The following is a 9718-nucleotide window of genomic DNA, read 5'->3' on the forward strand; positions in this document are numbered from 1 at the left end:
CCCTCCGACAGTGCGGCGCTCCCTCAGCGCTGACCCTCCGACAGTGCGGCGCTCCCTCAGCGCTGACCCTCCGACAGTGCGGCGCTCCCTCAGCACTGACACTGACACATTGAGACTCACCAGTGCGGAGTGGCCTTCTCTTGGTAGTTATTGCTGTGACTTTGCCTTTGATGAGGTTGACTTTGGCCGAATAGAGCAGACCGGAGCACAGAAGCTTGTTACCTCCTTCCACTGCCCAGAGGTCAGACTGTACCGCTAGCAGTGCCATCATTCCTGTCCCACAGAGACAGGGAGAGAGGGAGAGGTAGAGGGAGAGAAAGGGAGATAGGTAGAGAGATGGAGGAGAGGGAAGTGGAGAGAGAGTTAGAGACGGTGTAGGATTGAACAAAAATTGCCATATTCTGAAATAGTGGACCAAAATCCTGGATTTTACAAATAACTTGTGTAACTTAAAAAAAAGGCAGCTGGTCTATGCTCTGGCAAAGTTATACAGACAGGGATAGCTGCTCGGAATCATTGGTCAGCCTGAAAATCCAATTCACACCTCAACCCTAAAAGGACAATGAACCCAGGCCTGAAACTAACTTATCCCAGACATAACGGACATCAGCTCTGAGGAAGCGTCATCGGACCCGAAACGTTAACTCTGTTTTTTTCCCTTCACAGATGCTGCCAGACCTGCTGAGCTTTTCCAGCAACTTCTGTTCTTGTTCCTGATTTACAGCATCCGCAGTTCTTTTGGGTTTTATTTAGTGTTTAACTCACTGCCACATCTCTTCCAGGCATGCCCACCTTGAAGAAGTTCTGCTCCTCTCTGCAACGGGATTTCCGTTCCAATCTCTCTTCTTGCCCACCGACATTAATTTCACTGTCACTCCTGGTGTTTGTCCAAGTGTTTACTAGAAATCAGTTTGCACAGCCATATCACATTCCTCAGTGACTGCCTCCGCCTCAGGCTCACCCCATGTGGATTCCAACTGAAGTTTCATCCCTCATGTTTTGAATCCTCCCAGGATCACAGATATCTCCGTGATGTTCAACGTTCCACAGACAGCTGCTCTCGCCGCATCCTGTGATCCACACTCAGTGCCATGCGGCGCCACACGCACACTCTCGACCTTTTCCTCCAGGTGCTCCGGTTTCCTCCCACCATCCAAAGATGTGCAGGCTAGGTTGATTAGCCATGCCAAATTGCCCGTAGTGCCCAGGGATGTGTAGGTTAGGTGGATTAGACACGGGAAATCAGGGGGATGGGTCTGGGTGGGATGCTGTTCAGAGGAGCGGTGTGGACTTGTTGGGTCGAATGGCCTGTTTCCACACTGTAGGGATTCTATGATCCTTTCTCTCCAACAGCATCACATCACACTGACTCAGGGTTGCACCAGTCCACAGTTCCACTTCATCCTCCGGCTCATTCCTCATGCTAACAAGAAATTTTTGTGGGCATTTTGGCCACAACTCAAAAATACCCATGGCCCTCTGGAACCTTTCTCTCCTCCCCTTCCCTCTGACTCCATCTCCTCCCTCAACCCCCCCCCACTTCCTGTCAGGTATTCACCGTCCCTGCAAACCTTCCACTCTCTGATGCTGAACGCTCCGTACTCAGCAAAGGCCTCAGCTTTATTCCTCTGCGTCCCTACCTTAACGAATTTCGGGCACGACATGACGCTGAACTCTTCTTCTGCCGTCTTCACCTCCGTGCTTATTTCTTCAGACAAGTGCCCTCTCCCCGTCCCACAGACCCCTTCGTCCAGTTCCAAAACTCTCCCTCCACCTGGACCCCTCCCTCTGGCCTTTTACCTGCACTCGATCTGTTCACTGAGAACTGCTGATGTGACATTAGTTGCCTCAATTTCGCTGCCCCCCCTCACCAAACCTAACCTATCTCCCTCCGAACTGACTGCACTCCATGCGCTCAGATCTAACCCTGACCACTTCTGAGGAAGGGTCACCGGGCCCGAAACGTTAACTCTGTTTTTTACCTTCACAGATGCTGCCAGACCTGCTGAGCCAACCGAGTGTTATCTCACCGAGAGCTAGCCCAAGGAGACGGATCTGAAAGAGCTACTGCCCTGAGGGTGATCCCCACAGCCATCTCCAGAAGAGAGATGCCATACAGTCACCCCCGCCACCGCGAGAACTATCTGCACAGCTGTCTCTCTGAAGCACCAGCTATAGCAAGCGGGAATGACCAGCTCGATTTCAAAATCACATTTAACCCCCAGTGTTGAGCTTATATTGTTGAGAGCCCAATGTACCCAGCCGAGTGAGTAGGGAGGGGAAGGTGACAGTGCAGGGAACTCCCAAGTTTAGGAAGTCTGATTAAAGTGTCTCTGATGAAAATCCTGTTGTTTAGCTTCTAACAGTTTTAACCTGTGTTTAATTGAATAGTTTATTTCATACTGTCCTCCAAACGACCGACAATGTCAATTTGAGAATACCAAAGTGTGGAGCTGGAGGAAACCAGCAGGCCAGGTAGCCTCAGAGGAACAGGAAAGCTGACGTTTTTTTTACATATAAGCTGCCCTCCCCCTCCCCATTTCTAAAGAAGGGTCCAGACCTGAAACGTCAGCCTTCCTGCTCCTCTGATGCTGCTTGGCCTGCTGTGTTCATCCAGCTCTACACCTTGTTATCTCAGATTCTCCAGCATCGGCAGTTCCTGCTATCTCTGACAATGTCAATTTCACTGTTTTGCATTTACCTCCTGTAAGATATTCACCTTTGTATTATTTCCTTGTTTAGTACGCTTGCCTTTTTATTTCTTGTGCTATACTCACCTTAGTATTTAATAAACACAGAGACTCCTTGCCCTGGAACACCTGGCTACTGCCTTCTTCACTTCACATTCCTAAATTCATTTAGTATCCGAACCAGGGATCTGTGAGGGGGTGATCCAAACCAGCTAAACATCAGCAGTTTTACTGATTGCAAACTAGAATTCCTACAACGGAGGACAGAGAGAGAGGGGGAGAGAAGGGAGAGGGGAGAGCTGAGTCCTCTCCTGGTCTGTGTGTGAATGGTTGCTGGGTGGAGGTTATGGAATCTCTCCCAGAGGGTATGAGTGGTTGGGGGTGTCTGCCTCCTGCTGTCTTCCAATAAAGGAACTGGGAGTCGTCATTCCAAGCAAGATCCCATAAAGGGCCAACAAAAGGGATCACCTGAGTGTGTGGGGTTGCTGGCTGAGGGGGATATATATTGGCCCTAGGAGAGTGAGCGATGCTCCCTGAACACTTACTGGGTGGATTACAGCACTGTAACACCTACTGGAGACGACACATGGACGCTCTCTCTTCTCCGGGACATTCCCAGCCACACCCTGGTGGGCTCTGTGCGCTGGGGGTAAGGAGTGAGGGCAGCCTGACTAGGTGATATGGGAATGCAGACACTGAGACACCGCTGAAAGGCCTCGGTCTGTCAGGCACAGTCCAGGAAGCGCTGCCCTGTCACAGAGTCAGTGCTGAGGGAGCGCCGCACTGTCGGAGGGTCAGTACTGAGGGAGCGCCGCACTGTCGGAGGGTCAGTACTGAGGGAGTGCCGCACTGTCGCAGGGTCAGTGCTGAGGGAGCGCCACACTGTCGGAGGGTCAGTGCTGAGGGAGCGCCACACTGTTGGAGGGTCAGTACTGAGGGAGCGCCGCATTGTCAGTGGGTCAGTACTGAGGGAGCGCCGCACTGTCTGTGGGTCAGTACTGAGGGAGTATACTGTCCCACATGGTCTAACGTGATCTCTCTGTGAGTGAGGGTCAGTCTGATTGAAGTGCAGAAGATTCTGAAAGATCCTGTCAGGGGGAGACACATTGAGGGCTGAGGGGCGTTGGTGAGTGGCTGTGTGTGGGTGGGTGCGGGGGATGGTTGGGAGCTGAGTGACTGTATTCCATACGGTCTATGATGGAGGGATGATTCATTTGTTGCTGCCTTTGTGAACATAAACGGTGGAGCATGCCAGCTCCTGCTGAAGGGAGTTGATCACATTTTCCATCAGCAGGAGGCAGCCCTGTATGTACACACACAGAGAGAGAGAGAGAGAGAGAGAGACCAAACCCTGTTCTCACCCAATCACGAGGGAGCCCTGCAGGGTGTTGTGTCGCCCCGTGATGGTAACACAGACCATGCAGGCCACCCTCCCACACCCAGGAGGAGCTAGGAGTCACCTACCTGCAAAAGCACTGACATTGGTGGCCTGGCCGTAGGTGAGTCGCATGACGGGGGCGATCATCTCGTCCAGGAACCGCTGGCTGACCCCAGCCTTGCGCAAGGCCTCAGCGATGGACTTCTGGGTGAGCTGTGAGAGCTCTGGGCCCCCAGCCCGTTTCAGCAGCTTCCCCGCACTCCCGGAGCACTGACCATGGGCCTGGAGCTGGTAAACCCTGCACACAACATACAGAGACACCCGTCACATCCCCAGCTGAGAACCACACCCCACCCAAACCAGCTCGTCCTGACAGCGACAGGCCGGCTCAGAGGCCGCCGATATGTTTGGGTGCTAGCCAAATGCAGGCTGTTGTTGTTGCCGCCCCGAAGGTGGGGAGAGCAGACTGAGAAGTGACGAGGAGGAAGGGAGAAGGAGTTCTGTCTTTGTCGTCGCTGAGATTACTTACTTGAGGAACTTGTGCAGATAAGTGTCCAGCCACGTCTTTGTACGGAAGTAATCCAGGCCATACCTCCATACCAACTTGATGGCATTGACAAGGAACCACTCGCTCTCCTCAAACACCATCTCCTCTCCGTCAGACACTGCCAACAGCGCCCTGGGCAGTTTCACCGCCTTCAGACCTAACAGACAGCAGGAAGAACCGTCCCTTAAACTGCTGCATTGCAACAACAAATGCAGGCCATTCAATCCATCCAAACCAGCTTTCTGTTCCTCACAAACCTCTTCCCAATCCCCTCTTCCTGTCCGTTCCTCTCCCAACTCGCTTGTTTGTCTGGATCCTGCACAATTACACTCTTCAATCCCAGAGTTTTACTGAATCCAAAGTTCGAGCCTGGGTCTCCACATCCTTCCCTGGAACTCGGGATTAATAGTCTAGCGCTAATACCCCTGGACTGTTCCCCCGCCACCATCCCCCAGTACGTTGTGGGGGAGCGGTGCTGGCATCAAAACCCAAAAGGCCAGAATGAGAGGCACAGGGAGATCCCACAGGATGGTGAAGCTGGAGGGGAGAGCGCAGGGAGGGGCGGGTGTGATGATGCTGTCACTTTAAGAGGTTTTTTATCCTGGGATTTGTTGTGAAGAGAGGTTTAAAGCAGAAGGATCGAGCAGTCTGCCATCACCACGAAAATAAACAGCTTGTGAGACCTGAGGGTTTGCTTAAAGTTGAAACAATAGAAGGTGCCTGAACGGGTGTGGTCGAACTCCCACAGAACCAGGATCTTTAGTTTTAGCTTTCAGCAAAGGCTGCTGTGGTTGTGAAAAGCTGCTACATCTTTCTTGACTACAGATGAAACCTGGTGTTCTCTCTCTCAGAACTGCCTTTTGATGTCCTTTCCTCCCGGATGGGAGAACTGCATGTGAGACAATCTGTTTTTCTGAAGTTGCCTTTGTTGACAAGGGGTGTGTCTATGGGATGTTACTATATTGGAACAGTTAATTAGTAACAGTGTTACTGTATCAATTGTTCAGTTAAGTTTTCCGATAGAATTAAATGTTTCCTTGTTCTTCTTTGATTTGTTGTATTTTAGTTAAAGCGTTTGGATGAATTGAGTTTTGCCTTGAATCTGGGGAGTTTGACCAATCAAATTGCATCTGTAACTGACATTTACCTATAAAATAAAAGTTTGGGTCGAGGTTAACTTCGGAATAGTCTGGGGGGTGGTTAGGTTTGGTCCATAACAGTCCATAACATCAGAAACCAACTTGAACTTGGGGTACAGGCACAGGAGTCCATGGTGGGTCACTGAACAGGAGGAGGAGGTGGGAATGGAATCCAGGGCACGGCTGTATCTGGCCAGCGGAGGTTCGGACCAGTTGGAGTTTCTGAGAGGTGCGAGGCCTGGGGGTGAGGTCCGGAGGTCCTATTACCCAAGGAGCAGGGTTTGAGTACGGAGAGAGACAGTCCTGCTGACCAATCAGAGGGTGGCGAAAGTCTGGCTCAGTTTGACCACAGAAACTCCTGATCCCTTCCCTGGCCTGGGCATGTTCCCCTTGAAGGAGAGGTGTTCGCATCCGGGAAAGGGCCAATCTGTGGAGCTCAGGGTGAAGGGATGTGAGTTGGGTAGCACTCTCAAAGAGCTAGGATGGTGATGATGGACAGAATGGTCTCATTCTGCACTGCACCATTCTACGGTCAGACAGCTGTAGGGGGCTCGAACCAGCTCCATCCTCGCGAAAGTGAAAGAAACGCCAAGCCAACCCTTTTCTCAGCTCTGTCCTGGCGCTGACCGATCTCGACGAGAACTTACCCAGGGTCCGGGCAATCTCCTTCACGTGCGTGTTCAGTGGGTGAAGGGCAGACGCTCCCATTTCATACTCCAGGCCATTCAGGCTGTCTGTTGCCATGGTCCCTCCCACCGTCTCACTCTCGTACACGTCGATTCGGACTCCGGAGCCGAAAACCTGTCTCAGGGACTGGGCTGAAGAACATCCGGAAATTCCAGCACCCACCACTGCTGTAGGGAAACCACCGGGAGTCAGGGACAGACAGTGACCAGGGAGAGGTGGTCGGGGGGGAGGGAGCTGGAGGGAGAGAGACAGGGAGAGAGAGAGAAGGAGAGAGATAGGGAGATAGAGGGAGGATAGGAGAGAGGGAGAGAGACAGGGAGAGAGAGGGAGAGGGAGAAGGAGGGAGGGAGAGAGGGAGAGAAATCGGGGGAGAGAGAGGGAAGGAGAGAGATAGGGAGAGAGGGAGAGAGACAGGAAGAGAGAGAAAGGGAGAAAGATAGGGAGAGAGAGGGAGTGTGGGAGAGGGAGGGAGAGAGATCAGGAGAGAGAGAGGGAAGGAGAGAGAGAGGGAGAGAGGGAGAGAACAAGCAAGAGAGAGAGGGAGGAGAGTTGCCTCCATTCCATACAGGCTGTGTCAGTGTCAGTGTGAGCCAGCACAGGGAAGGGCAGGGCCAGAGACTGAGGCATTGCTCTGGGCTGGCCAGCTGCAGAGTGAGAGACCACCCAACGTAGGAGCAGAGGTGGCCGCTCAGCCCATTGTGTTCGCTGTGCCATTCAGTCAGATCATGGCTGGTCTCATCTGGATTATCCTCACCCCCGTGATCCTACCTTCTCCCTGTAACCCTCAGTTCCCTCACTGATTAAAAAATCTACCTCAACTTTGAGGACCCAGCCTCGACAGACCTTGATGGTGAAGAATTCCACAGATTCCCTCCCCTCGGAGAGAAGAAATTCCTCTCTATCTCTGTTGTAACTGGGTGACCCTTACTCCGAGGTGATAGCCAAGAGACTGTTGTTGGAGGCTGTTTCTCAAACCTGTGGATGCTGTCCCTTGGAGCAGAGACAATCATTTCCCAAGCCCAACAGCAACGTCCTGTGAATGACTGGGGACTGGCCCTCAAAGTATCCTGTACTCTGCGAGAACAGCTGGTGGAAATATGTTCAGTTACCAGATATCACTGGCTGAGACAACATTTATTGCCCATCAGTGGGCAGTGACACTGTACTCAGACACTGCAGCTCTGTGATCAGCCCCTACACTCAAAACACACGACAAATAAACTCCGCGCGCGCGCACACACACACACACACACACACACACAGACAGACACTCACACACAGACACAGACACTCACTCACACACACACACACACACACAGACACTCACACACAGACACTCACTCACACACACACACACACTCACTCACACACAGACACTCACTCACACTCACACACACTCACACACACACTCACACTCACACACACTCACACTCACACTCACACACACACACAGACACTCACACACAGACACTCACACACAGACACTCACACACAGACACTCACACACAGACACTCACTCACACTCACACTCACACACACACTCACACACTCACACACCACTCTGCCATCTTCGAGCGACGATGGGAGCTAGAGCTGGTTCATAAGCTCAGGTGGTGCAAAGGTGCTCTGACTCAATCGAGGTGAGAGCCAGTGAGCTGTAAAATCACACAGCGCACAATCATGTCCATCGCCAAGAGGCCATTCATTCCATCATATCTGTACGTGCCCAACAACACAAGCAGCAAGTGATAGACAGAGCTAAGCCGATCCCACAGATCAGATCTAAGCTCCGCAGTCCTGCCACATCCAGTTGTGAATGGTGGTGGACAATTAAACAACTCACTGGAGGAGAAGGCTGCACAAATCATCCTCAATGATGGAAGAGCCCAGCACATCAGTGCAAAAGATAAGGCTGAAGTATTTGCAGCAATCTTCAGCCAGAAGCGCCAAGTGGATGATCCATCTCAGCCTCCTCCATTGGTCCCCAGAATCACAGATACCAGTCTTCAGCCAATTCAATTCACTCCACATGATATCAAGAAATGATTGGAGACACTGTATACTGCAAAGGCTACGGACCCTGACGCCATTCCGGCAATAGTACTGAAGACTTGTGCTCCAGAACTTGCTGCTCCCCTAGCCAAGCTGTTCCAGCACAGTTACAACACTGGTATCTACCTGACAATGTGGAAAATTGCCCAGGAATGTTCTGTACACAAAAAGCAGGACAAATCCAACCCGACCAATTACCTAAGCAAGCTCAACACCATCCAGGACAAAGCAACCGCTTGATTGGCACCACATCCACAAGCATCCACTCCCTCCCCCACCAACGCTCAGTCGCAGCAGTGTGTGCCATCTACAAGATGCACTGCAGAAATTCACCAAAGATCCTCAGACAGCACCTTCCAAACCCCTGTCCTTGAACATGTGGAAGGAGAGGGGCAGCAGGGACATGGTGCTTTTGTAACATGGCTCCCTCAACCCCGAGACTGCTCCCTGTTGCTGCTCCAGTGTTACCCAGGCAGACCTGACACAGTCAGCAGTTTCCCTGCGGCCCTGGGAGGGGGACAGTGTTATGGGGTGGGGGTGAAGCTACAGCAGGGTCCTGTCCCTGGGCTCAGGTAATGAACAGACCCACCCCCCAAGGCTGGGCGGACCCAGTGCAATGTCTCTCTCTCTCTCTCTCTCTCAGAGAGACACAGAGGGAGCTGCCTGTACTGGGACTTTGGCCAGTGAAGGGGCTCCTGGGACAGAGGGAGGGACACAGCAATAATTCCAGTTGCTGACCCTGCCTGCCTGTGTTACCTATATTCCTTGGGGGTGCTGTGTCAGTGCGGAGTGTCTCCCCACAGCCTGGGGCCAGGCACACACACACCCAGAACAGGATCACCTCCAGCATGTTCCCTTCCCGAGTCTCTCACACTGATCCCAACCTTCACGCAGCGTCCAAACCCAACCCTCTTAAAGGCACAGTCAGCCTGAGCTCACTCTCTGCCTCCAGCCCAGGAGCCACCTTTCAAACCACGACTTCTCTCTGCTTCTTTATTTTTTAAATCCCCCTCTGCAGTTGTGTGTTTTATTCTGAACGTTGGAAGCATCAGCCCCTCCCCAAGGGCCTGAGTTGTGAAGTAGTTGGGATTACCGGAAGCACGGGCGCTAGGACCCTGCAGCAATCCTGTTGCTTCTCAATGTGAGAGTAACAGTGTTCACAATCCCAAAGGTTACAGGACACACACACACATACACACACTCACACTTATACACACACACACAC

General features: G+C 52.2%; 1 protein-coding gene across 2 annotated transcripts in view; it reads right to left on the reverse strand.

Moving 5' to 3' along the window:
• Positions 1–9359, reverse strand: part of LOC125481741 (prenylcysteine oxidase 1-like) — a 10725-nt gene extending 1366 nt beyond the window's left edge. The window contains exons 1-5 of one of the 2 annotated variants that reach the window (XM_048593645.1): positions 9250–9359; positions 6402–6608; positions 4598–4772; positions 4155–4366; positions 121–273 (exon numbers count right to left, since the gene is read on the reverse strand). In XM_048593645.1, coding sequence (XP_048449602.1) covers positions 121–273; positions 4155–4366; positions 4598–4772; positions 6402–6608; positions 9250–9343 — 841 coding nt within the window. In that variant the 5' untranslated portion in view covers positions 9344–9359. The remainder of the gene's footprint in view (positions 1–120; positions 274–4154; positions 4367–4597; positions 4773–6401; positions 6609–9249) is intronic. The other variant, XM_048593646.1, reaches the window with a different exon arrangement.
• Positions 9360–9718: the final 359 nt, after the last annotated feature.

This window comes from Rhincodon typus, unplaced genomic scaffold (genome assembly GCF_021869965.1).
Source record: "Rhincodon typus isolate 14 unplaced genomic scaffold, sRhiTyp1.1 hic_rhity00003388, whole genome shotgun sequence".
Classification (NCBI taxonomy): Eukaryota; Metazoa; Chordata; class Chondrichthyes; order Orectolobiformes; family Rhincodontidae; genus Rhincodon; species Rhincodon typus.